The sequence below is a fragment of the Varanus komodoensis genome, unplaced genomic scaffold, assembly GCF_004798865.1.
Source record: "Varanus komodoensis strain SLA01 unplaced genomic scaffold, ASM479886v1 scaffold91, whole genome shotgun sequence".
NCBI lineage: Eukaryota > Metazoa > Chordata > Lepidosauria > Squamata > Varanidae > Varanus > Varanus komodoensis.
Genome location: NW_025336610.1, coordinates 794,469 through 821,176, shown reverse-complemented (window position 1 = coordinate 821,176; position 26,708 = coordinate 794,469). Strand labels below are relative to the sequence as shown.

Genomic DNA, 26,708 nt, shown 5'->3' with positions numbered 1-26,708 from the left:
CAGCCGAGCAACCCTGGGGGAAAGCCTTTACCCCCCCCCCCCCATCACAGCGGCTCAGAGGCCAGTGCCTTTCCCTGATCAGAGCTTTTGCCGGCTGCAGAGGGAGTCCGTCCTGCGTCCTCCTGAGCCCTTGCCCCGTGCAGGCTTTGGTTGCTTGCTCACTCGCTCATTATTTTTCTGTCCCACCTTCTTCCCTCCCTTCCTTCCGAGGAACTCAGGGCAGCTTACATCATTCTCCTCCTCCTTTCAGTCTTACCTTTACAGCAACAGCCCTGCAAGGTAGGCTAGGCCGGGAGTCCGTGCCCAGCCCAGAGGCACGCAGTGAGCTCCACGGCTGAGCGGGGAGCAGGACCCAGATCTCGCGCATCCCCGTCCCGCACTCCGAACCACTGCCCCACGCTCGCTCGCCTGCTCGCCTCCTAGGACCAGTGCAGAAGCTCGCTTCCCTGTGAGCAGATGTGATGCTCATGCTTGGTTCTGAGTGGAACTAAAAAGGCAGGAAGCCTTTTAGAAGTGCTGCCGCTCAACACTTTCCTGTGTGGTCCTTTCTTTTCTGTGTTTATGAGTACATACAAATCAGCAGACGTGTGTGTGTGTGTGTGTGTGTGTGTGTGTGTGTACTCTGGAGTCATCATGGCAAAGCTTGGTGTTTGGGTACTTTTTGGAGGTGTTGCTAGGCATTCCCTCCCCCATTTGCTTTTGAGTAAACTTGCTTTCTATTAGGAAGTTTTGCCTGCGGACATCCCCTCCCCCCACGCTTCTCTGTAATGAAAGGATGGACGAATCCCCGGGCGACAAAGATTTTACTCCTGATCTAAAGGAAAAGCAGTCCACCTGTGAGGAGCTCCAGGGGAAACCTGGGGTGTAGAAGAGCGAGGGAGAAGGCTGGATGGCAGGTTTGGGTGAACAAAGGGGCCGAGGAAGCGAGGTGATGTGGGGCAAGATCCGTGCAACACACACACACACCCTTTTCCTGTCCTCATGCTACATCATGTGGGCTATTGGAGGCGTCTGGAGCCACCAGCAGGCTGCAGGAACATGCTCGGCGCGCTCAGCCCACGGGTTGCTCGGTGCCTCTTGCTCTCATTCGGCTCCGGGCCTTCCAGCAGCTTTTTCTCGCCATGGCCCATTGTTCTGCTGACATTTCCCTTTTGTTGTGTCCTCTGACAGCCATGCGTGCCCCCTCTGGTGGCATTGTCTCTTCTGGTCGGAGCCCCGCATGGAGCAAAGGTTAAGGAGTAGCCCAGATAGCTCCGAGGCCTTACCATGCCTGTCCCACAGGTTGAGTTCCGTTTCTTCTTTTTCAGGTGCCAACCCCCTGCAAAAAAATGAAATGGGGCACACGCCCATGGACTACGCCCGGGAGGGAGAAGTCATGAAGCTCCTGAAAGCAGCTGCAGCAAAGGTGAGGGCGGAAAGATCCAGCTTCTGCGAGTTTCCCTCTCTTCAGTCCTAGAGCTGGACTCCGCAGAGGCCAGAGGAGTAGTCCAGGCCCATGTCCTCAGTGAATATGTTGCAAACTGCCAGTGCCCCGCAGGTCACCTGAGCGTATTTGGAGAATGGCTTCTGTTGGCCTTTGCTGCGTAAACAAATCCCACCAGGAGGCCCTTCAGGTTGCCCTCAGGGTATGCCCAAGAGCTCTTCTGGCATGTGGAGAGGCAGGCTTGGTTTTCCTAGCAACGTTTGCTGCCCGGAGACAACAGCACAGGGAAATGTGAACCCAGCTGCATTTGGAAACCATCCAGGTTTCACTTCAGATGTGTATGGGACCCTTCCGTGCGGTTCAGGCACCCCAGGGGTCAAGTGTTGGGGCCAGCCTGCTGCTCTGGTCATAGGTGTGCCCATGGCCACGTCTGTTGTTATTTACTTCATTTTTCTGCCACCCCGTGGCCAACGTTCTCTGGGTGTCCTGGCCGGCTGCTCTGGTGGAATGTGTGCGCTGAGCCTGCGTGGAGCCAGTGTGCCTGCTCTTGGCCGGTCGGCGTACGATCGCGTGTTGCGGGCGAAGGAGGGAACGAGGAGGGCGTTCACGCCACAGCGCAAAGCAGGTGTCGGTGGCTGCAAGAGGGCCGGGAGGCATCTGGCCCTGCAGTCCCCACCCAGCAGGCCACAGAGCGTGTGGGGGGGGAGTCCAGATACTTTAAACTCCAGTGGCTGTTCGTGGAGCGTGGGGGTGGCAGCCGCGCGTTGCGCATCCCAGCATAAAGGACCCGCAGCCATCGCCGTGCATCTTGGGCAGATTGCAGAACGCCTGGCCTTCTGTGGTCTTCTGGAGACGGGACCACTCAGCAATGGCCCTTCCCTTCCCTGCCCTTTCCTGCCAGCTGTTACCCTTTCCTGCAAAATTCTGAAGCTGAAGCTAGAGAGAGCACCCATGCCTGCATCTTTGCAGACGTGCTGCTGGGCTGCCCGGGCCATGGCTCCTCTGCCGTGCTTGGCGCCACTCGGGGCGCATGGTTCAGGAGCCTCCCCTTTCCAGGAAAGCGGCGATCCTCTGTGGGAAGCCTGCTGAGCATGTGGCAGCCCTCAGCCACTGAGGGATAGAGACTGTTTAGAATGAGTTGTTGCCTCCGTTTCAGGTTTTTATAAAGGAAATGTCAGGAGTGGCACTTCTAAATCTCTACGAGGAAAGGGGAGTGAGGATGTCTTGGTAAGTCTAATGGGTCTCGGGAGTCCTCCTCCATCAGGCAGGGCTACCCTTTTCCTCACAAATGAGAAGCCACTTCAGCTTTCCTGGACAAGCCCTTTGGAGAATGCGGAGAGGAGAGGAGAGATGCGCAGATTGGCGCATAGAGAGGTGTCGCTGAAGGGAACGGCACCCTGTGTGTGCATAAAACTTCTCACGGGGTGCCGCAGCGTGCTGCGCCGCTCAGTGATGAATATACCGCTGAAGGGGACACGGTGGCAGTGGCAGAAAGGTGGCCAATCCTGCTCCCCACCTCGCCCAGAGACTCTTTTAGAATTTATTGCCCATTTTAATCACTGCTGGAGAATGAATTGGTGGGGCTATTAGCAGAGTAGACATAGCCCATCAGTTTTATTTACATATGCTGGTGACAGAACAACAAGGGCTGTTCATAGATGGGTTTGATTTATTTCAAGAAAGGGTCTCCTGCTCGCTCTCGCTCTCATGATCAGCTGTGTTAACTACAAAAAGTACTGGCTTTAACCGTGAGAGGTACGGTTCTTGAGCACAGAAGACCTGTGAGATGCCGGCACCTTTCCCCTCCCCTCCCCTCCCCCCCCCTCCCCTCCCCTGGGGTCCTTCGCCCTTGCCACCAGCCGGAAGCCTCTGGCCAGCTTGCGGCCTGGCCCAGGAGGGCACGGGAATGCGATGGACAGGTGGAACGCCTTTTCAGCACCTGTGTCAGTCTGCAGTCCACTCATGGCCCCCACAGCACAGCTTTCCCTGGAGCGGAGCTGCTGCCAGGGTAGCAAGGCCTTTTATGCCACCCCGAGACCGAGTCTGGGCAGCTGCAGAAAAGGCAAGACGGTCTCAGGCAGGCTCTCCTTGTCGTGAGGCTTTTTGCGGAGGCCCTGTTGGCGTCTCTTCTGACTTGAGTCCGGGAGCTGCATCCCTTTCCTCCAACAGGAAAAGAATTCTTCTGGTCAGGAGGGAAAGCCCTTAAGGGGAGCAGAGCACAGCCGCAAGTGGCTCTTCCCTCAGTCTTTTGCAGGGTGCAGTGAGGCTTGTTACTGAATCAGGGTGTCTCGCAGGGTGTCAGAGGGTGGTCCGAGCGCCGCAGAATATTTCCGTAGCTCAGGCCTTCCCAGTGCCTCCCTTAACCTTCTTGCCTGTGCATGGCTCCGAGGACGCGTGTAGCCGCAGTGCCTTGGGAGCATGGGAAGCTTATCCTGAGCCAAACCCTCCGTCCTCCCTGGCCCGCCTCCTGTCCCAGGTGCTCTGCCTGAGCTGTGCCCTCTGCCTGGCCGCTCACGCTGGAGCCTGCAGAGTGCCCACGCTCTCACCAGCAGGACAACTGGACACTTGCCGCAGCCTGGCTTGACCGTCTGCATGTTGGTCGGAATTGCAGGTGTGCTTGTGAATGTTCCCTCCCGGTGGAAATAGCCTGCTGGTCGGTGGACGCAACCGTCGCCAAGAACCTTCGGCGGGCGCCTTGAGGACCGAAATGGCTATTGAGGCGGAAGCCTCCCCAGCCTGGGGCCAGCAGCTGGCAGCACCCGCAGCACGTTCTTACCCTGCCGTCCTTCCCCTTGCAAGGAACCCAGGGTGGGTTAGCAGGGCCGCCTCCTCTCCACACTCTCTCCACGGTGAGAGAGGCTGCGAGGCTGGCCCAGGCACCCAGCGAGTTTCCTGGCCAGCTGGGAGCAGGTGCCTCTCCGGTGCTCTGGCCCTGCACACAGAGGCTTTCGTGCTGCATCTTTGGACCTGACGGTTTTCATGCAAAGCCTGGTTAGACCAAGGACGCTTTGAATCAGGACCTTCTGGGAGGGATCCCTTTGTCCGATCGCTTACGATGTTATCACCTGAATGGCAGATGCTCCTCTAAGGAACAGTCTTCAGCGCTAGTGGCAAAGGCTGCAGAAATTTCTCTGAAATTTTATCTCTTTTCAACAAGGTTAGAGGAGCCTGTGTTCTCTGCATCCCAGATTCTTTGCAAAAGGCAGTGGTGCTCCCCCCGCCCCCCCCACAAATGTTCCCGTAAACGGAGCTGTGACTGGGAGGGTTGCCAGGTCACTGGTGAGCAATAAACAGCATAGAGCACAGTTACCTGGCCGAAGAAGGTGATCGCTCTGGCTATCTCAAGGTGAGGCCTCCCGGCAGAACTGGCAAAGCATCATTCTCCAACTCTCCAGTAGAGCTGGCGTCTTGGTCAGAGAGCCCGGCCCCAGCCTTTGCACCAAACCCCCTCGTCCCTCTAATTCAGGCCTGTCTGCGCGCATTTAGAAGTGGCACCCCAGGGTGCCAGACCAGGAGTTCTTCTGGCCCCAGCCAGAGGTGCTGCAGACGGCACCTGGGACCCTTCGCATGTAAAGATGAGTGCCCTGCTCTTGCACGGTGCCCCCCCCAGACCATCTGTGCCCTTCATAGAGCAGAAATGGCGACAGCTCCTTCCTTCTGTCCGTCCGTCCGTCCGTCCTGTCATTTGGAGAAGTACCAGCCCATTTCTGTGGTGCTGTTTGTGGCGTGGGAAGGGGCAGATCCCTTCCAGGTGTGCCTGGGTGCTGGTGATGCACTGCAGCCGCTTCAGCTCAGTTTTTAGGGTGGTGAGCAGGAGTGGCAAGTAGGTGTGCTTTGTGCCCCCCCTTTTGCGCCCCCTCTTGGCCGGTTTGCAGGACCGGTGCAATCAGTCACGCAGTCGTCCCTGGGTGCCGGGTCGCGCCTGCTTGAGGGCTCGCTGAAGAGCCAGAGCAGCATGGAGCCTTGGGGCCTGCCCATTCCAGCATGTTCCAGCTCGGGATGTGATGCTCAGCAAAAAGCCACTGTTTTTTCTTTGCAGAATACTTTCCCTTCCGGGCGCCCCTGGAAAATTGTTGTGGGTGGTGTCCCCTTAGTCCCCCGGCACACGCCCTGCAGAGTCACCCAAGGTGCCCTCGGGTCACCACACTGCTTAAGGCTTCTCTGACGCCGCAGGGGGAGATGCTGCTTCCCTTTGGGGTTCGTTGTCATTGCTCTCCGGAAAAGAACCGCTCATCCCTCCGTTCTGATGAGTCTGAGTGCCCCGCTGGCACCCCTGAGCACCTGCTGGGTGGCTTCCTTGGACTGGAGGAGGGCGAGCCATCTGCACCCAGAGGGGGGCAGAATGAAGTAGTCGATGTCGGGAAGGTGGGGGCACCAGTGCCTGATGCACCGCACTCTCCCCGAAGCGTGGGCTCAGGGCTGGGTGTACCCCCAGATCCAGGAGGGCACTTTCACACCAGGTGTCCTGACTGTGCCTCTTCCCGGAGAATAGGAAGTGGGGTCGCCACTTTTCCTGCCTCGCTTTCCTTTCCTCCTGGAATGCATTCGATGTGAAGCTTCCTTGGAAGAGGCTGGCAGCTTCCGTTAGTGCAAAATGTGGTGTCTTGATGGGCTGATTTGCGCAAGCTGCCGATTTGCTCCGGGGCTCACAGGTGCTGGGGATGGCCTTCATGCGCGATGGGCTCACCGAGCGCATGAGCTGCCTCCATTTGCTGGGGTCACTGGGAGGCTTCCTCCAAGGGTCTGCTGCCTGCAACTGGTTTTCTCCATGAGGTCTCTCCAAAGAAGTCGCTTTGTATGCAGCACCCAGGTGAGGGTTGTCTTCCCTCGAGCAGCCTCTCAGCCTCGGTGGACAGCAGCAAGAAGTAAGCCTTTAATTTTTTTGGGGGGGGGGGACCCAGCTTAGCTGCTCTTTTCTAGGCTGAGGGGAGCTGGGAGGGAGGGTTGGGCCTGCGATTCAGGGTTTTTGGAACTCTGGGTCCCGCTGCCGAGTAAGTGTGCGCAGGATTCCGTCGTGCCACAGGTGTGCTGGTTGCTGGCATGCTTGGTTGCACATCTTGCAAGGGTTCTCGTGTTGGCTTCAGTGGCTGAGTTCTTGCTGTTCCAGAGAAATTCTTCCTGCTTCCTAAAAATTCAGTGTTTGCTTATTTCGGGCGCGTCAGAAGAGTCAGGGGCGACAAGGGCCCTTTTCTCACTGAGGCAGACCCACTCTTGAGCTTTTCAGCAGCTCCCTCCTCCTTTCCGTCAGTATTATCCGATAATATATATCACGACTGAGCTGTTTTATCTATTTCTCTCTTTGCAAAATGTAAAAAAGAAAGGCTGGAGAAGAAAGAATTGGCCCATATATTTAGAAAGACGTGGATGGGGCTAGAGTATTTGAGGCCGGTGATACACGCTGTGCCTGGGGCGGGGGGACCGTCAGCGCTCAGCAGTCAGTCCCGCGAGTGGCACTCCGTGGGGACTGGCGAGGAGGCTCTCGCTCCACACCGAAACATCGGGGCTGATGTGGGGCTGCCGTCACGCCAGAGAAGGGCCACTGCAGCCGGAACGGGATAGGGCGCTACTGCTTCTTTAAACGTTTGCTGCCATGACACGAAAATGCCCGCAGAACCTCGAACGGGTGTCGCTGTTGGTTTCACACTGGAGAAGCCTGGCGTGCTTCCGCCGTTTTCACGCCCAGTGCTGGCGTGGGTTACACCGCTGAAGAGGAGGACTGGCCATGCTGGACAAGACCATTGGTCAGCCCACCTTGTCTGGAATTCTGTCTCTGCTGGTGGCCAGCCAGAGGCTGCGGGAGAGCATGCACGGGGGCCCTCCCGGCGACTTCTCCTCACCCTCTGCCTTTCAAGCTGCCATCTCCTTGGCCAGCCAAAGGTTTTGGAGCACAAAGTCACGCTGCCCGGCAGTGGAATATCCGCCATGGAAGGTCCGCCTCCTTTTCCCAGCAGAGAAAGGCCTGGCTGCAAGCATTACACAGGAAGCACGCTTTGCTCATGTTCAGAGGGGCTCTTTGCTCCGCCCCGGTCGCAGGGGCGAGCCCCCCGCGTTGAAAAGGGGGTCTGAGACTGAGCCTTGCGGAGCCCTAGCTCAGATTAAGCCGAGTGTTCTGGATTGCTCACAGAGCCGAGCCCAACTAGGATGCCGGGAAGCTTGCCCAGCGCCTCCATCTCTGACCATTTGTGTCGGCACACCTTGTTTCCTGTGCAAGGCCGGGGGGGGGGCTGTCGCCGAGTTGCACGGTGCAGGGGGCCGCGCTGCGGAGAAATGGCTGGGGGGAGAATCCGCTTCTCACCCCGAACCCGCTTGCCCCAGGGGTCCCCGGCAGGGAGCGATCTTCCCCCCACCGTGTTGCAGAGGTGCAGCCTCCACGTTCCCATGCAGGTCTATCGCAAAATCGCTCCACTTACTTGCATGGGGTGGAACATGGCAGCAGGAAGCGACAAGAGCCTGGGGGACTGCTCTCACCGCCTCGCGGGTGCGGCGGCCGAGATCTCCAAGCTGGTGCTCTGCGGGCAGTCATTTGGCCTGCACCGTCGGCCCTCACGACTGCCTTCTCGTGCTGGATCCCACAGGTCCACTGCATGTTGTGTGAAGAGGCACGCTCTGAAGCCTCCGCTGGGCATTTTCCCGGGTGCAACTAGAAGCCACCTCTTACCCAAAACGTTCCAAGCGAACGTTTCCGTTGATACATTTGACACTTAAGCACACTTTTGCAGTAGACTAATAACTTGCAATAAAAAAGAGTTCAGTGTAAGAAAAGCGAAATAGCAAACGCTTTATTAAGAAGGAAGAAAAAGTCATTGATGGAAGTAGCAAGAGTCTGTGAAACTAACAAAAATGCCATAAAACAGCAGAGTCATCCTGACGTTTAGAAATGCCTCTTTCCCATTCCCACTACAGCCGGGCAGAGAGTGTGGGGAATATTTTTCTGGCATTCCGCAGTCTTCCCAGAGGGACCTCTTCCGTGGTGCCCTCACTGAGAAGGCTCTGTCGCTTGCACTCACCTAACTGGTTCTAAGGAAGAATTGGGAAAGATGGACGAATCGCCCATTCCTGTTGCATGTCATTAACATGCAACAGGACCTGGGAGCCACACTTCCGGTAGATCCGGGTTCTTGCGGAAGTAGCTTTTCTGCTCAGTTCAGAGGCCACTTGCAGGAACAACTTGACAGCCGTGCTCTGAAGTGATTTCCGAGAGGAAAGTACCCAAGGACTGGCTTACGGAAGCTTAGCGTAGTTTGATGGATTTTCACCGTCTCACCTCCTGCCTGAATCAGTCAACTTATTCTCCAGTTACTTGCTTATCAGAGCTTTTCATGCAACCCTCCAAGGAAAAAGGTCCATGCTGTTTATTCTGGCACTGAAATGCCCAAACTTTCCAGCCCTTTAAGTAAAGACGGATGCCATTTCCAGAATATGGTATTACCTGGTCATCAGATTGTTTTGGTCCTTTGTATTTTCAGATCTTCAGATAGGGGCTGCTGCAGCATTCAGTGTGATTGCTATTGCTATTGCTATTTGTTTTTCGGCGCCAGGCTAAGACCTTTTTATTTCAACAATATTTTAATAACTTTTAACTTCAGCTGATAGGTTTTAATCTGCAGCCAGGGTGGATCTGGATTTTATTTGAATTATGTTTTATTTTAAGGCTATGCGATGGGACGGCATACAAATGCTCTAAATCAATCAATCAATCAATAACATTGCTTTACAAATTAAGCTAAAACTATGCTAGTTTGGAATGTGGCAGAGAAACTGAGGTGCGCCCCTACTGGTGCCCCTTTCTCATGCACCCCCCTAGCGGAGCAGTCGCTGCCTTGAGTCACACCTGCTCTGGGCTGGTCTGCAGAAGCCCTTGTGCCCTTCAGAGCCACCTCGCTCACGCCTCAGATGGTTCAGAGCCCTCGTCTGGGGCTGGCCAGACTGTGACTCGAGCGGCGCGTTCGGCTCTCTGGCGGTCCAGTCGCCGCCGTGCTTCTGAGGCTCTCAGCATCCTCCTCCTCAGCATCCGGCAGCCAGAGGCCGGCTGGTTGGGCAGCCCCTCTCCTCCATCATGGGTGCCTGTGGGGCAAAGAGGCAGCCTCTGGCATGCAGGGGGGAGAGGAGGCGGGGGCTGCGGAAGGCGTGTGGGAGGGGAGAAGGCCCCGCCAGCCCCCAAGAAGGGCGGGCCGCACAGCAAGGTGAAAGCACCGCTGGCTGCCAAAGGAGGCTGAACAGAGCGGGCAAGACAGAAAGAGCAGGCGCAGCCGAACGGGAGCATGTGGAGGCCCAGGGTACGCGGAAAGCGGGGCGGGGGCTCCTGAGGCCTAGAGGGCATCGGCGTCACCCGCCTTGGGCCACCTGGCCATATATTAGTCCCGTACACCGGGCCCTGCCCCTCCCGTTTTCTACCCGTGTTGTGCAGGCCTCACCTAGGAAGGGGTGGGGGCTCTTCTGCCCCCCCCCCCATTATGCTTTTGCCTAACCCAGAGCATTAGAACAGGGTGGGATAGTTACCTGTTACCTGTGATTCTGTGGTGTATGCGTGCATCTTCCCGGTCTGCTAACTGAGTTGGCTGTTGAACAGAAAAGGGGGTCCAAACGCCAGCCAGTGCGGGGTGTTGGCTGGAGTGCTGGACTGGCCGCGTGGAGATCCGGGCTGTGCTGCCCACTGGCCACGAAGCTCCGTGTGCGGCTCAGGCAGTCGCTCATCCCAGCCTGACCCTACCTTACAGGTCTGCTGTTGGGAGAATAAACGGAGCTCCGGGAGGCAGCCTGCGTTCCCCGCAAGAGGAAAGAAGGGCGGAATGTCCTCGTACAACGTAGCAGAGATCACAATAGCAATAATAGTCGTCATTTGCTTTTCGGCGCCAGGCCAAGACCTTTTTATTTAAACATCATTTTAATTGTTAATATTATTTATTGATTTTATATCTTTGGCCAGGACATCTCCAATTATATTATTTTATATAGTTGTGTATTTATTTATTGTTGTGAGCCGCCCCGCGGCTTCGGCGAATGGGGCAGCTTAGAAGCTTGCTAAATAAATAAATAAGTTGCTGCAGCGTTTGCCTCCTGAAAAAGGCAAAAATAACCACAGTAAATAAAACCCCGCCAAGCACAGAGCAGGTGATAAAAAGAACTGCTTGCTTTGTGGACTGACTTGCATTATGAATGTCTGGGTATCGAGACTGGTGTCACTGTTGACGGGTACTTTTTTCCTTCTCTGCAGTTCCAGGAAGAGCAGCGCAAGAGAGAAATTGAGGAACGGCGGAGGTTCCCGCTGGAGCAAAGGCTCCGAGAACATATCATTGGCCAGGAGAGCGCCATAGCAGCTGTTGGAGCTGGTAAGGGTATTCGCCTCCTGATTTACAGACCTTCCTGGAAGCCAAAGGTGGGATGTGTGCATGCATGCAGGTGGCATCTGTTTATAATTCCCAGCATCATTTTTTGTGCCACATCTTAGGACCAAGTCCTCACAAGGTGGCTCACCTAAGTTTCAAATCCATGTCAGCCAGCTGTGTGATAGCATCAGGTTAATTAAAAAGTTAAAACACAGGCTAGTTAAAACTAAGTCCTCCAGAAGGAAAGCAAACGAATGAAACTCAGGAAAAGAAGCAAGGCAAAAAGTGAGTTTTTATGGCTCTCCCGAGGACACATGGGCCTGAAGCCAGGTGCGTCCTGAGGGGGGGACATGCAGAGAACTGCCCTGCCAGGCACTGACTCTTGCGTACCAGCAGAACCGCCGCAATGGCCTGGGAAGGTCAAATGTGGCCTTTGAATGCCGGAGTTGTGGTTTGCAGCCCACATTCCACAGCAAACTGCCAGCTGCTTTTAATGCTGCTGCCACCAAAGTCTGGTGGCATGTGGCTGCAGGAGGAGCAGAACCCCCAGGTCACTGAAATTGGCCCCTGGCGCCCCGGAGTTGCACTGCTCAGCACTAGGAAGCTCTTCCGGCATTCCTCCCCGTGCCTTGCCTGCGCGGCCAGTCCTTCCAGCTGGTACTCAAATTCCTTCCAGTCTCTCAGCAGCCTTTTCAAACTCGGATCATTTTCCAAGAGCGATGTTGGCAGTGCTGAGGAGGGGTGTTGCTGCCGCTCCTGCCGTCTTGGGAAAGGCTCCTCTTTGTCAAACTACGGAGACAATACCGGTCGTTCTTGCTTTCCATTCTGGATTGTTTATACACGCAGAGACACAGGCATCCCGCAACCCTCGATCGAGCTCTGGGACCGCTTTGTGTAAAGTGTTTCGCCCTGTGCTGATGAGACTGGGAGAGGCAATAAGGGTGTGGGGGAGAGACAGACAGAGAGGATGAGCCACCGTATTTCTGCAGTGCCTTCACCATGGAGGTCCCAGGCCCCTTGACTTGTTAAGGTTCTGTGTGCAAGGCCCTGTCAGTTTCGCATCACTGTGTAGCCTGGAGAACAGATTCCAGAGTAATGTTTTTCTACTAAGAAAGGAATATGTCATGTAGCCCAGAGTTCACCTGGATTTTGTGGGCCGCATCCACACACCTGCAGCTAGGTACTGGTCTTCCACTCACGAGGTGTCTCTTAACGATACACCCGGATGTAGGTTTTGCAACGTTTCTTCCCATTTGTTTTCCATCATTGGGAATTAGATTGGGAATCACCCAGAGGTATATGGCAGGGTCATGCATAAAGGAGAAATAGAAATGCAGAGTTGGAAGGGTGCATTTAGGCCACTGAGTCCAGCCTTTGTCCACCACCCCCACCCCAGTATCGAATGGCCCCGGGAGTGTGCTCTACGCCCGCCCACCTGAGGCCTAGTTGCTCCTCACTCAGGATCCGGTGGAAGACTCTCCTGCCTGAGTAACCAGTGATAGGTCCTGGAGCCTGGCGCAGAAGTCGGGTCCTGTGCTGAGACAGAGAGAGCGATGAAACCTGGGCCCGAGCAGGGGGCACACATCACGGAGCAGCCTCGCTCCCCAGCAGCACCTCTTGGCTGCTGGATGTTCAAGGCTGTGAGGGGTGAGGGGCGGGTGGGTGGAAGGGGCTGCAAGCCGCGGGAGCTGCAGCCTCCGTGTGCCACGCTGAGCAGTCCCCAGAAATCAGCTCAAATGGCGATCATTCCTCTGATAGAGTCAGAGTGTTCACACAACCCCCTGGCCCGCTCCCTTGCACACTTAACTCTTCACACAAGTGCCCCACTCTTCTGGGTGGTGGAAGGAACTTGTGTAAGCCAGATCAGCCGTTCTGCTGCGGGGAAGGGCTCGAGGAGCAGGGATCCTGATGTGCAGGTACCCGTGTAGGTGACTCGGAGCGCGGGGTGCGATGCCGCAGTGTGCCGACTCTCGGCCCCGGGCTGCAAGGAGGTGAGGCAAGGCGCTTTCTTGGTGTTGGAAGAATAGTGGTTCCTATTCGCTGTCCCAGCATGGCGGTTTCCATTTGGAGGAGAGGGAGTAGGTTTCTTGCTTGCCTGAAATAAGCTTGGGAATAAATGGGCATGAAGAATATGGCCTCCCGGAAGTGTGGAGGGTGCTTTTCTTGGTTGAGGTTTCTAATATCTTCTGTAGCGATTTGCATTTCCCCATAGTTAGAAATAGAATAAAACTAGGAAAAATGGGCTCTGATGTGCAAAACGTGGTGGACTCTCATAATTCCTAATAGACATTGCTCTCCTGTGCTAAAGGGCCTGAGCGCTGCTGACACGCCAAAGGCCTGCTGCCTGGAGGGGAGATAATGCAGGAGCTGGCGGTTCTTGAAGTCGAGGTAGCGTCTGGATCAGGAGGCAGTGAGGACTCCTTACGGCGGTCCTGTCTGGTATAGGACTCTCTCCTGGCTGTAGGTGGGAGTGGTCGGAGCGGAATGGTGCCGGGCACTGAGGCCTGGCAGGCAGAGCCAGGGAGCGGGTGACCGGAAGCATGGGAGGCTGGCACTGCCGCCACCGTTTTGCCCGTCTCCGGAGCCGGGGGCAGGAAATGTGCTCAGAAGGCAAAAGCTGATAGGAGGCGGAGCTCTCCAACATCTGGTGGGCCTGGATGGGGAAGGGAACGAAGCTCCTGGGAAGCCCAGTCCTGGGCACCCCTTCCTGGGCAGGGCAGACGAGCCCCGCAGGGCAAGGCCTTGGCTCTGCTGCGTTTCTCCCCTGCTCCTCGGTGGGCATTTTGTTGGCAACAGACCCTGTGTGTGATGGCACTTGGCTTGCTTGGTTGCGCATGGGGTCCTGAGGCAGAACGGAGCTGGGGGAGGCACGGGGTCGGCGGCAGAACCCTTGTCCTGCTTCTCTCTCGGCCCGTTAAGCTCGCTCGCCTCGTGAGCCGGGCCACCACTGCAGAAGGAGAAGGCAGGTGGGCCTCTGGGACCTCAGTGCTTGGCTGGCTCACAAGGGCAGAGTTGGCCTTTGGTTCATGCCCAAAGGACATCACCCCTTCAGCACCATCCGCCCGGCCCAGCAGCCCCACAGAATGAATTGATTTGATAAATGGACATTTATTACAGTCACAAATTGGCTGAAACCAATTTTGGTCACGTCAACCCCTGATAACTGCTGGGGTATTGATTTGTGTAAAGTAATACAGTGAATTTATCAGTTCAATAGCAAGCTGAAAGGCCTCCTGGAGACCCAGCACTGTGGCTGTGCTGTTGCAGAGGGCAAACTAGAGCGCAGGCCGGGAAGCAGGCTGCAGCAGGGCCCAGCTGGGCATCGCTCTGCTCCCAGGCGTCCCTCGGCATCTCTGTGGGGCTCGGCCAGCGCAGCTGTGCCCGACGCCCCACGGTCTCCCTGCTGGAGCGAGCGGCACGTCGCCGAGGAAGAGGGCGGTCTGCCCAAAACTGGGCCGGGATGAAGAGGCAGTGATGCGGCGGTGCAAATGGGCGTCAAGCCGCGTGCTCCGTGGCTGACCAGCCCTTTCGCCTCTCCCTCCCTGCGCTGAGGGTGGCTGCTGCCCGTGGGGCTATTGGCATGGCGTGACAGCCCACCGTGGGTTATTTCACCCCTGGGGAAGTGCCAGGGCGTGTGTGGCTGCCGGATTGCATAACTAGCCCATTCTTGCGGGTTCTTATCCTGTGGAACATGGTGATTGTGTGTAATACGTCAGCTGAGCAGCCCTTGCATAACTCGCGTTGTGTTCGAGCGTTGTGCAAGGGTTGCTTAGCCCTTGAAACCCGCACTCACAGTGTCCACACAGCACAGTAGCTCCCAGGTGGGGGTTGGCTGCAGCGTCTGGAGCCTGTGGGCACCAGGGCTCACTGGGGGCCAGGCGGACTGCCGTGAGCCATGGTAGCCTGCCGGGGAGGCCTTTTCAGCCTTCTCTCCCGCACAGCGCTCCCTCTGTCGGGAGGCCGGGCCGGGCAGGCCCTCTTCCTTGCTCAAGGAGCCTCTGTCCCTGCTGAGGCGGCTCACAGGGGTTCAGCCCGTCCTGCAAGGAGGGGAACGGCACCGGCGGGCAGCGTGGCAGCGCTGTTGGGGGCCGTGCATGTCCAGCGGCCGCTGCTCGTGTGCCAGCCTCTGCCCTTTGCTCGAACACGGGGTCTCCTAATCCCTCTCCGCCTCCCTCTGTGAGAGATCGTGCTTTATCCCAGGAGAAAGTCACTGCAGGGCCTTGGGCTGGGGGCCTTCTGGGCCGCTCCGTGAACAGCTTTGCGAGTCCAGGTTCTCTGCATGGTCTTCTCTCTTGCTCGCTGCAACAGAGGGAAATGACACAAGGGGAAAGGGGTCCGAAATTGCAACCGGGGCCACCTCACTTCCTGCCAGCAACAGCCAGAGCAGCCCCCTTTGCCATCCAGCAGTTGGTTTGCCCCTCTTAATGGCCTGCTCCAGCTGAGAGGGGAATTCAGAGCAGAGGTCTCCTCTTCGTGCCCTGAAGGGAGAGTTGATTGCTCTCTTCGTCTTAGCCACGCAGATGCGAATCGCACAGCGCTTGGGGTATTCTTCTTCCTGTAAGGCCGCCCACGGTGGGTGACCTTTTAGGCCTTGTGGGGTCTCGGGTTCCTGCGTGCTTATCTCCTTGGGACCTTGAGCCTCACAGTCAGAGAAATGCTGTGTTTGGTGCGCCAGAAACAAGAGAGTGTGCTTTCTGTGCAAAAGAGGGAAACCAGGAAACCGAATCCTGCATCGAGTGCTTTCCTCCCTGTTGGAGCAGAACGGTAACGGAGCCTCTTGCGTGGGGAAGTTGCAGGCTCTCCCTCGCTGGAGTCATTTAGGAAGCGCCTGGATGCTCATCTAAATGGGATGGTGTAACTTGGGGTCCTGCAGTTGCGTAGGACTGGCATGTCATGAGCGGAGCTGGGGGTCAGGCTGGATGGCCCAGGAGGCCCCTTCTGATTCACTCCATGTATGTTTCTGAGTAGACCCGACTTTGGCACATTCTGTGGCCTGAGTGAATTCGAGACCCAAAGGTAAGCTGCCCAGGCTATTTCTTACCACAGTGGATTCTGGCACCAGCCCTGGAGGGAGAAGCACAGCGGTTCTGCGGAGTGCCCAGCCTCTGCTGCCTGCCGGAAGCCAAAACCATCTCCATGGGTGGAGATTTTGCCAGCCTCTTCCCAAACATTTCCCGCCTTCTTCCTGCAGTCATAAAGGGCACATACTTGTTTGCTTTTTAAAAAGAAGGCGGCTTTTCACATTCCAAATACCTCAATTTTATATGATGATTGGGGGGGGGGGGGGCACATCAAGCTACTGCTTCTCCTTCCCACCCTTCCTTTCTTCCATCTGTCTGTCCATCCGTCCTTCTTCTGTTTAGGGTTTATACCCAACTTTTCAGTCAGAAGTACTCCCAGATCAATACAGTCCTTGCGCTCTGGCTTATATTCTAAAAGGGCGGAAAGGAAAAGGAATGTGGAGAGGAAAAGAACGCAAGACTACCTGGGCACTGGGTCTTAGTAGTATGCGCTTATTATACTGACCAGCAGTGATGCAGCTTTAATGCTGTCGCAGCAGTGATGTACCAGATGCTGGTTTTCTTACTGCATCTACCTGGAATGGAAAGAACTCTCAGAGAAGAGCCAAAAGTGGTGAGCCCTCAGTTGGGCCAGTGGATCAGCCCTGCTGGTTGTTTGTTTGTTTGTTTGTTTGTTTGTTTAAAACAGAGTATTGGAGAAACAGAGCGAGTCAGAAGGGGCCTCCGGGACCATCTAATCTGACCCCCGGTTCCAGCCAGCTCCACTCATGACACCCCTATCATGTGCACGTCCAGCCTGTCCTTGAACACCCGCACCGATGGGGCCTCAACGACCTCCCGTGGAAGCCCATTCCACACCCTCGGGGTCCTGACTGTCGGGAAGTGCTTCCTGGCATCCAAATGCAACCTGGGTTCCCTGAGCTTTGCTCCGTTGGAGCGCGTCCTGCCTTCCTCTGCAGGGGAGAACAGGTCTCTACCCATCTCCATGTGACATTCCCTCACGTACCTGTATGTCGCCAACAGATCCCCTCTGAGTCTCCTCTTCTCCAGGCTGAAGAGGCCCAGTTCCCCCAGTCTCGCCTCATACGGCATCCCCTGCAAACCGGCCACCAACCTTGTGGCCCTACACTGCACTGACTCCAACCTGGCTATATCCTTTCTGTAATGAGGGGCCCAAAACTGAGCACAGTACTCCAGTTGCGGGCACACCAGAGTCGTGCAGAGTGGTAGTAATACCTCTCTCGATCTAGAAGCCACACTTGTGGCCATGCAACCAAGGGTGGCATTCGCCCTCTTGGCCACCGCATCACACTGCTGACTCACGTTTAGCCTGCAGTCGACCAGCACCCCGAGGTCCCTTTCACAAGTGCTGATCTCCAGCCACTTGTCACCTAACCTGTACTTATGACACCCATTCCTATGCCCCAAGTGCAAGACCTTGCACTTATCCACTTTGAACGCCATCCTGTTGTCTCCTGCCCACTTCCATAGTCTGACCAGATCCTTTTGGATCTGGATTACCTGCTCCTCAGTTGTGGCCACTGCCCCAGTTTTAGTGACGTCTGCAAATTTGATCAGCAGACTGGTCACCCCTTCTTCCATGTCATTTATGAAAAGATTAAACAGGATCGGCCCCAGGACAGAGCCCTGGGGGACCCTGCTTGTCACTGGCCGCCATCCCGATGATTCCCCGCTAATGGTTACCTTCTGCTTTCGGTCAGTCAACCTTGCCCTAATCCACCGGACAGTGCTTTGGTGTATCCCAAAACTCCTCAGTTTCTCCACCAGGATATCATGGGGCACTTTGTCCAAGGCCTTGCCGAAATCCAGGTAACCCACATCCACTGCATCCCCTCCATCCAGCCACCTCGAAACCTTGCCATGGAATCCCACCAGGTTTGTCTGGCAGGGCCTGTCACAGAATTCCACAAACATTTCTATGCCGCCCAATTGTGCCACAGCACCTGGGCGGTTTGCAATTACAAGATGAAAACACAATACAAATGCAATTGAAAAAACGCAATAAAACAACAAAAATAAAATAACAATGAAATATAAGCAGAAATGCAAAACAAGGGTCATATGGCGAATTAGTTATGAACATTTTTTTTTAAAGGAAGGTGGCGGGCGCCAGGCAAGCTTCCTCAGGGATAGCCCCTGGTTGCAGAATCCCAGGCCTCCCGCGGACTTCGCCTGCCCCGGGAGCTCCTGCACGGGCCGCCCACCTTGCCAGGACAGAGCAGCGCTGCTCTGTGCCCGAGCTTCCTTTGGCTCTCTTTCCCGTTCAGCCTGCCTTTCCCTCCCCATCCATTAGCCCGCTCTGCCATCACGGTAAGTCTGTTTGCCTGTCATGCCTTTAAAGCCTGGCATTTTGCCTGCTCTGAGCAGTGCTTCTGTCTGACATAATACATTGCCTCCCGCTCTCATGATCCCCTCACAACTGCTGAGACAGGTCTGTGCAGAATTTTTAAAAGTGGGCTGTGCAGGGGAACAGTAAGTAATGGGCCCCCATCATTCACCATGCAAAGCATTTTGGGTTCTTTGTAGGATGCCCCCCTCTCCCCGCCCCCACACACACAAGCAATCACAAAATGCCTTTATGGTCAGTACTACTGGAACACCACTAGGACATGCAGCAGAAGGAAGGAAGGGGCCTGCTCCCTGGGGCGGTGAGGCATAGTCCTCTCTTTCCTCCATTTCGAAACCCTTCCCGTACCTTCACTGGCTAGTGCGAAGAACGTGGAGGCTGTCATGCCCACTGGTCCATCTTCGCTGTATCTTCCGGGTCTCTCCCCAGTGCCCTGGCTTGGTGTCCAGGAACCAGAGGACCTTCTGCGGATCGGACCTGAGTGCCAAGCGGGTTGCCCACCTCTGCATCTCCTCCTTGTTGGACATCTCCGCCTTAGTCAGCGCCGTACGCCGCGCCCCCGGTGTGCTGTGGCGGTGCGCCTTCCTCGGTGGTGCTGAGGGCACGTACTCGGGGCCGCGGCCGCCTTTCCCAGCTTTGCGTTCCGCTGTATAAAACCGGTCCTGCTGCTGCTGGGCCCCGGCACAAATGATTGTCCCTCAGTCTTCATCTGACTAGAGTGGAGCAGTTAAGATTTGATCCTTGGAAATGTTTTTCTAGGAATAGCATTCCTTTTTCCGAGAAAGTATGCCTATTGATGGATTGGCTATAAATATACAAATAATCAAGAGCAGTATTACATACATTTCACTGTGCTCATATTATATTCCCCCAAATAACTGCCTATATGTATTGTACAATTTCTCATTTCAGTGGAAACTGTAAGAGAAATTATGCCTATTATTCCTCCTCTAAATGCTTCATGCCATTAACAGGATGTCTTGTCTGTCTTGTGGTTTAATCCTGCTCTGGCATTTAATAGAAAGATGCCACTTGCTCAGCAAACAGGTAGCTGGAGAGCTTCTGCCCTCCAATCCATGGCCACGCGAAACCAGCCATTTCAGCAATAGGGAGCAGTGCACACGTGGATCTCCACGGTCGCCCAGGCAAGCAACCGTTGAGCAGGAAACGCTCCAGTAGTCCCCGGCGGGAGATGGAATTAGCAATGAGCTTTTTCAGTAACACTTGAGGAGGCATAAAATAGCTCCGCTGACTCGTTTTTCTAGATCAGCCTCCCCAACCTGGTTGGATTACGATGCTCAGCATCTGCAGCCAGCAAGACCATCACCTGGAGGCACCAGGGTAGAGAGGGCTAGTCTGTGCAGTCGAGTTGTTTTAAAGCATTGTGCACACTTGGAACGGTCTCCATGTTCGTATCAGAGATGCAGTAAGGAGGCAGGGGACTGACATGCGACCCCCCTTTTGTATCTGCCGTTGGAGGTGATCTGGTAGCTCACAGGCTGGGCCAGCAGGTCAGTGAAACGACGGTTTGTCTCACTCGCTGGAAGCGAGCCGGTGCATCGCTGCAGGGTTAGCAGTCTTGTGGGTGGGCTTGGGATCTAAGGGGGCTGCTCAAACCCTGCAGTCGGGCACCGGCCCCTTTGTCCGCCCTTCCAGGAACGCATGCATGCATGGGCCATTTTGGCCCGCCCAGGCTGCTGCTGAGCCCCTCTGCTCCTTGCTGTGGGGCGCTGCTGGCATCAGTTCTCCAGGACGCCACTTCACAAACATCGCCGGCCCGGGACAGCCTCCGCGCTGCAGCTGCAGTGTGGAAACTCTGAGGAAGGGTTTCCGGGGGGTGGCTGTTCCAGTAGTAATTGCTTGGCCTTGATGGTTCAGATACTCCCAGTTCAGGCTCCCAATTAAGTTAGTGTAATGCACTCCGTGCCTGACAGGAAGCGGCGGCTGCTGCAGGGGGCAGCTGCGAGGCTCCGAGCAGGTCCCTGTTTGGCGGTCTGCTGCACCATGTTTCCTTTCAAGGCATGGGCTGCCCACAAGCAACTGGGTCAGGTGGATAATGCCTAGCCATTGTTAATTTAGAAAGCCCTAAGCAAATTGGGACCGGGTGCTTCCGCCCGGTCCTCACAGCTTGGTGTGGCAGCACACGCCCCGTGGAACACGTCTCCATTGACCTCTGGCAGACCTGCCCGTCCCGCATGCTGAAGGCTCTCGCCCAGCACGTTACAGTTTCCTGATGCTTCTTTGGCCATGTCGTTATCCGCACCCGTCTCTTTGAGGCGTTTCTCTAAACCATTTTGAAAGCCCACCGGAATGACAGTACTCCTGCTGTGTGGCGTGGCGTGGCGTGCCAGGCAGAGAGCTGGCCTTGCTCGGGGGGCTTGGCACCATGTCTGGGTGGGGCTCCCCACACAGTGTGGCCTGGAAGGGTTGATACTGCCCCTCCATGCCGAGTGGGGGAGCGCTTGGCGTTCAGCTTAAGTAGCCATCGTTATGCGTTGGGCTGACCCTCCTGGGCGATTTTGGCACGTGGAAGTGGTCCCCTGAATGCGCCGGCACATCCCAAGGGGACTGCCCGCCCCGTCCTGACTGAAAACTGCCTCTTGCACATTTTCCAGGATACGCGGCACCCCGGTCAGGACGTGGGTCGGCGCATTCAGGCGGGTGCACCACTGTGCCAGAATGGCCCGGGAAGGCCAGCTTGTGGTGAGTACGCCTCGTGAAAGCATGCGCACAGGGAGTGGGGAGGTGGCTCAGGTGCTTCCCAGAATGAGCTGCAGCGGAGCGCAGCTGCCGGCACTCCTTGCTGATCGAGGGGAGTGGAAGCGACTCGGCGGTTGGTGGGGGAGCAGGCTGTACGTCTCCTGAATATTCCGGGGGCGTGGGGAATTTGAAGCAGGTGAATGGTGGAGGGGCGGCAGTTACGTTGTGAGTATGCTTAAAATTAAGGGCACGCTGCCCGGACTGACTGGGATACCAGTTAAACCCCAGAAGCGGCTGGTCCCAGGAAAGGTGGCCAAGAGGCTGAGATTGGCCCACCCGGCAGGTGGGGCACTGCACCTGCACAGGGGAGATGCTCTCATGCGAGGTCTGCTGGAGCCCCCTCGCGCCCCTCCTCCGGCCTGCCTGCAGGATTAATGACGGCCCTCGTGTCGGCGACCTTGGATTCAAGCCTTCCTTCCAGTTAGCCTACAAGAGGTAGCAGCCTTCTCCTTGCCCCTTCTCCGTGCGCAGAGGTGTGCTCGTGAACTGAAGTGCCGTTCGGCCTCGCGAGTCGTCTCCCCTTGCCTCCCCCACCGCTTCACGCCCCTTCCCAGTCCACCCACAGGTCCCTTTCTGGTTCATTCAGTGTCCATCCTCCCATCGGTTTCCCTGGCAACCCTGAGTGCACATCCTGGAAAACTTTATCCGAAATCTGCTCTGGGCAGCTTTCCAAATCCATGCTAACCTGATTAGGTCTCTCTAGAGGCCTGGCTGGCTAATCAAATTAGGTAGCTCTAATGGTAGCGAGGCCTTTGAGTGGGCAGAGAGCAGTAAAACATAGTGTATACTTAGTGATAATTATACTTGCTGTTGTGTCATTGATTTATATGCCTTTCCCTTTTTTATGTGCCCAGATATATAACCCCTTTCTTTGTTTTTGTTGTGTTTCGATTGCAGCCATCCGGAGAAAGGAAAATGGCTGGTATGATGAAGAGCATCCTCTGGTGTTCCTTTTCTTGGGATCGTCAGGAATAGGTAAAGTTGGCATCCTTCTTTGCAGTGCGGAGAACCGGGATCCTGCCTTTGATAACACCCAGCAGCTTTCTCCACGTGTGCTCGGAAGCGAATAACTGAGGGTGCGGCATTCCATACGGGCTGGAGACCTCAAGGACAGTCCTCACGTGCTCCTTGTGCCCAGTCAGGTAGAAGCCCCTCCGTCCTCTTCACTGTCACCTAAACAGCATCGGTCCCTGGCCGGGACGCCTGGTGCACGTTCCCCTTGAGTCGCTGCGCATACGAGCTATTCCACATTCACCAATCGGTTCCAGAAGAACTCAGGGCAGTACTGTATGTGTGTCGAACGTAACAAATTGTCCTTCCTACCCACCAAGCAGCTTTTTAAAAAAGCCTTTAAAGGCAGTCGTCATCACATTTCTGCAGTTTTCAGAATTGCGGTAGAATTGTGTCATCGCTCACATGCTCTTCCTTTCCACTGGCAGGTCCCGTAAAACCTGTTGCCTGAGTATCCCTGCAAGTGCAGAATGCGATGCCATGCACCAGATTCGCATCCTGAAACCTGCTTGAGTATTTTTTGTACGCAACATAGACATAGATACATAGAGACAGAGCGAGCCAGAAGGGGCCTCCCGGGCCATCTAGTCTGACCCCCCTGGCTCCAGCCGGCTCCACTCACGACATGCCCGCCATGTGCATGTCCAGCCTGTCCTTGAACACCCCACCGATGGGGCCTCAACGACCTCCCGGGGAAGCCCGTTCCACCCCCTCGGGGTCCCGACTGTCAGGAAGTGCTTCCAGGCATCCAAATAACCAAAGCAAGTTGTCGTCCTGTTACAGAGGAAAGCTTGGAACGATGTGAGCAGTGCCTAGGAAAGCTTAACAAATTCAGTGGATTCAAGAAAAACTTTCTGAGTGAAGCAAAAAGCGAGCTAGCCGGAACAGGGGGCCCTCTTCCCCCTCTGGTCCTGGGTGCAATTATTATCCCTGGCCTGTGCAATGCACAGAGTTCCATGGGGCAAGGCAGGCAGGTGTAAAGCAAAGCTCGGCTCAGGAGTGCATTCCTTAGGTCATTGGAACGACGCTCCGCCTTCCTTTTCTGGTCAAAGAAACAGTGGCAGGCTCTGTGCTCTTCCTGCCGTACCTTGGAATCCTGTAGCTGTTGTCATTTGAGCCACAGGACGTGCTGGTGGAGGCGGGTTTGCTTTGGCTGCAGCCTGTAATGGGTTGAAAAGGCAGACTCCGTCAGGGCAGACCAAAGGTGCTGAGTGCGTTTGACCTAGCAAAAGGGGTGCAGTGCACGGGACCAAAAAAACCTTCAGGTCAGACAGGACGTTACGTTGAACGCGTGTCCGGTACCCGAACAGCACCCCCATTCAGTCACACTCGCGCGCGCAACCCCACGGCTGGTGGAACGTGCTTTGCTCTGTGGCGGCGGCATTCCTGCCCCCTCAGCCCTCCTTTGGCGGTGCGCTGCCGGCTGCCGCTACCGCGAGTGTATTGGCGCACCGGCTGCCTCGGAGGGAGAGGCGCGACGGCAGGGGTCTTTCTAGAGCTGTCCGGCCATGATTCAGCGTTACGTGCCGCAATACTTGACTGAACCACTCCGGGAGGGAATAAAGCACCACGTAAGCCAACCGATGCCAGGGCCACGGAGCGGAGGGGGGCCTGAGCCCGTGGCTGCCGGTTCCAGCGACAGAACCCGCCATGCTGAACGCGCCGCCCTGCTTCGCCCTTGGAGGGAGGAGCAGCAATCACTTCTCCGTCCTGCTGAGGGCCGAGCAAGGAGCAGTTGGTTTAAAATGCAGCATGGTAGATCCATGTCGAGCGTCCAGGGAGAACTCCCGGAGCAGTTCAGCGCTGGAGTGGAACTGTGTTGGCGAGGTTGCAGGATCTCTCTTTCTTTCCCTGAGGTTGGAGAGGCTTCTGTCAGGCACAGTTTAGATACAAGAGAACGGGTGCGTTTGCACATAACACTGTGCATGGTTTCACGTGAGGTGCATGAGCATCAGTGCCTTCCCCCCTTTCTGCTTTACCATCTCCTCTCGTGCCCTCTCTTCTCCATCTCTTGCCATCTCTTCTCCTGTGCAGCCAGGAAGAGAAATGAACTTGAATTCAGCTTCTCTTTCGCAGACTTGTGGTTTCTTGTTATGTGCAAACCACATGGAAACTCTTAAGTCGTGGGTCCTCAAACTATGGCCTGCGGGACGGATCCAGCCTGCTGTGGCCATCCACCCGGCCCGTGCCGCTGTTCACCGCCCCCGCGCTTGCTTGCTGCGAAGGCCGGTGAGGCGGCATCGGGCGTGCACAGTGGTGGCTCTCTTGCTTGCTCGCGAGCAAGCCGCCGCCTGCCTCCTGTACGTGCGCGCTCACCGCTGCCTCGCAGCGCGGGCAGGGAAGTGGTGGCTCGCTCGCTTGGAGATGGTTTTGGACTCGCTGGGAGATCTCTGAGTGAGCGAGCCACCGCCGTGCGCGCCCAATGCCACCTCGCACGCGCCCGATGGCACCTTACCGGCTCACATCCCCAGGCACCCCCACCTCACTGGCTGCGATGGTCAGCACAGCCTTTCACCTGGCCCTCTATTCAAAAAGTTTGAGGACCCTGCTCTAAGTCAACTGGTAAACAAGCCAACAACAAACCCTGTTTTGTTTTGCTGGCTTGTTTTGATAGTTGACCCCAAAGGGAACAATAAACCACAAACCCCGTCGGACAAAGCCAAATTGTGGTTCAGGCCTCTTCTTCGTCTCGGGGAAGGAGCGGGCTGCAGGGGTGCTCGTGGGCTTGCTGCTTCACACAGACTCGTTCTGCTCATGCAAGCAGTGCTAAGTTCTTTGTTTAAAACCTTTTTAGACCATCCCTCACTGAAGTCTTGGGACGGCTTAACAATAAGAGGGTTAGCGTTACCTGTAACAGCTGCTGTTGGCTTAATTCAGGCAGCACACCAAGCCATGGTTAAGGAAGGTTATCTACAAATTAGTGGTATGTCTGACCTTAGCAACCATGGTCTGCATCGTCCGACAAGCAAACTGGGAGACCTTGTCTGAAGTGCATTGACATTCCCTGGCTTTTGCCTGCTATGGTTTGACAAGATCCCTGATTGGAAACCCGTAGTTACAGCCATAGGAAGAAAATTGAGTCACCGAAAACATGGTGCTGGAGGAAGGCTATGCAGATACCCGGTACCAACAGAAAGGCAGGCAGTTGGGTCCTAGATCAAATCAAGCCAAGGCTTTCCGTTGGAGCAGAAATGGCAGAGCTGAGGCTGCCCTGGGCGAGAAGGCAGGGCGCCCTGAGAAGGCGTCGTGTCAGGGGAAGGCCGAGGCAGCAGGCGAAAGGGGAGGCCAGAGCTGAGGTGGGCTGGGTCCGCCAGGGGAGCCCCGGCCTTGCGCTTGGGAGCGCTGAGCGGGGCTGCCACGCACCGGGCGCCTTGGCGGGCTTGCCTTCACGGGGTCCCCAGACGTCGGAGGCAGTGTGGTGGCACGGAGCAGCAACAGCAGCCCTGTTTCAGCCTCCAGAGGTTGCTGACTCAGCCACACAGGAGTGAAGTTAACATAGAAACAGAGCGAGGCAGAAGGGGCCTCCCCGGCCATCTAGTCTGACCTAGTTAAGTTAAGGAGTGGGGCCCTGCAAAAAGCAGAAAAGAATGCCTGAAAGGATCTTAGTCTGTGGATCTACCTGTCGGATGCTGGAAGTGCCGACCATGCTTCGGGCTCTGAGCTGTGATCGGCACAAGCCCTGCCCTGGCATGATGTCTGAACGTCATTAACCTCACCGGAGACTGGAATTGGACTAGGCCACGGGGGTCAGAGAAGTTTAAGCGAGGGTGGATTGGCATGGGCAAGGGTTTTAGGCTCAGGAAAGGAAGTGTGGCTTTGGGCGGGACTGAAAGGATGCAGCAGCAGCAAGACTGGACATCTCCTTGAGCATGTCAAGGGAAAGCACCCCCCCCCCCCCGAGGGCTTCCCCTGCTGGCTCTTCTGGGCCTGGCCAGAATTGCGCAGCCTGCAGGCGCACAGGGCAGGGGCACAGGAGGCTGCTGTGGGACAGGGACTCCCCAGCTGCTGCGGGGCCGAACGTGGTCGCGGGTACCGTTTTGATGTGGATTTATTCCACAATATGTTTTGAATTATTGATTGCCTTCATGCCTGGACTTTTATGATAAATGCTGCATATAAATCCAATAAAGAAAGAGTATCCCGCTTCCCAGCAAATCTGTTCCTTGTCGAGACAGTCCGGCGGGGCAGGCCTGGCGCGTGTGGCCTGAGCGAGGTCCCGCCAGCCCTGCCCGGCTCCCCCGCCGAGCAGGCGTTTCCGGGCTTTGCGTGGGCTTTGCTCTGGAGACCAGCTGCCTTTACCGTTGCTGCTGCTCCACACAAGGACATTTTATGGGCAACTCGGCCCCCACTCCTTCCTAACACCCTCATCCAATACTTCACTAAGAAAACAAAATGCCGTCAGCTGTGCTGTAGTGCAGAAATATCTCTGGAGCACAAACGGGAATCAAAGGCGTTTCCAGGGGCTGTGCCGCGATCGCGTCCCAGTCTCCCGCATTGCAAGCCAACCGTCTGGCGGGGGACCGTTTCCCTGCTCCCCGAGCAGCAGGGCAGCCACTCCTTCCTGTGCAGCTCACCCAGGGCCGCGTACTTTTATTTATTTATCCATGTATTTAAATTATATTCAGAGCCCGCCTTTTTCCTTTCAAGAAACACAGGCAGCTCACATAATTCCTTTCCTCCTCTCAGTCTTATCCCACAACAACAGCCCTGTGAGGCAGGCTGCACTGCGTGGCAGGGACTGGCCCGAAGCCACCCAGCGAGTTCCATGGCGGAGGGGGGACTAGCGCCCGGATCGCCGG

At 56.0% G+C, this 26,708-nt stretch overlaps 1 protein-coding gene across 2 annotated transcripts in view; it reads left to right on the top strand.

The window, feature by feature from the left end:
* The window catches only part of CLPB (caseinolytic mitochondrial matrix peptidase chaperone subunit B), a 79,447-nt gene that overhangs the window by 39,111 nt on the left and 13,628 nt on the right, over window positions 1–26,708 (top strand). For both annotated transcript variants that reach the window (XM_044418585.1, XM_044418586.1), the window contains exons 6-8: window positions 1,308–1,405; window positions 10,638–10,752; window positions 21,796–21,873. In XM_044418585.1, the coding sequence (XP_044274520.1) occupies window positions 1,308–1,405; window positions 10,638–10,752; window positions 21,796–21,873 (291 nt within the window). The remainder of the gene's footprint in view (window positions 1–1,307; window positions 1,406–10,637; window positions 10,753–21,795; window positions 21,874–26,708) is intronic.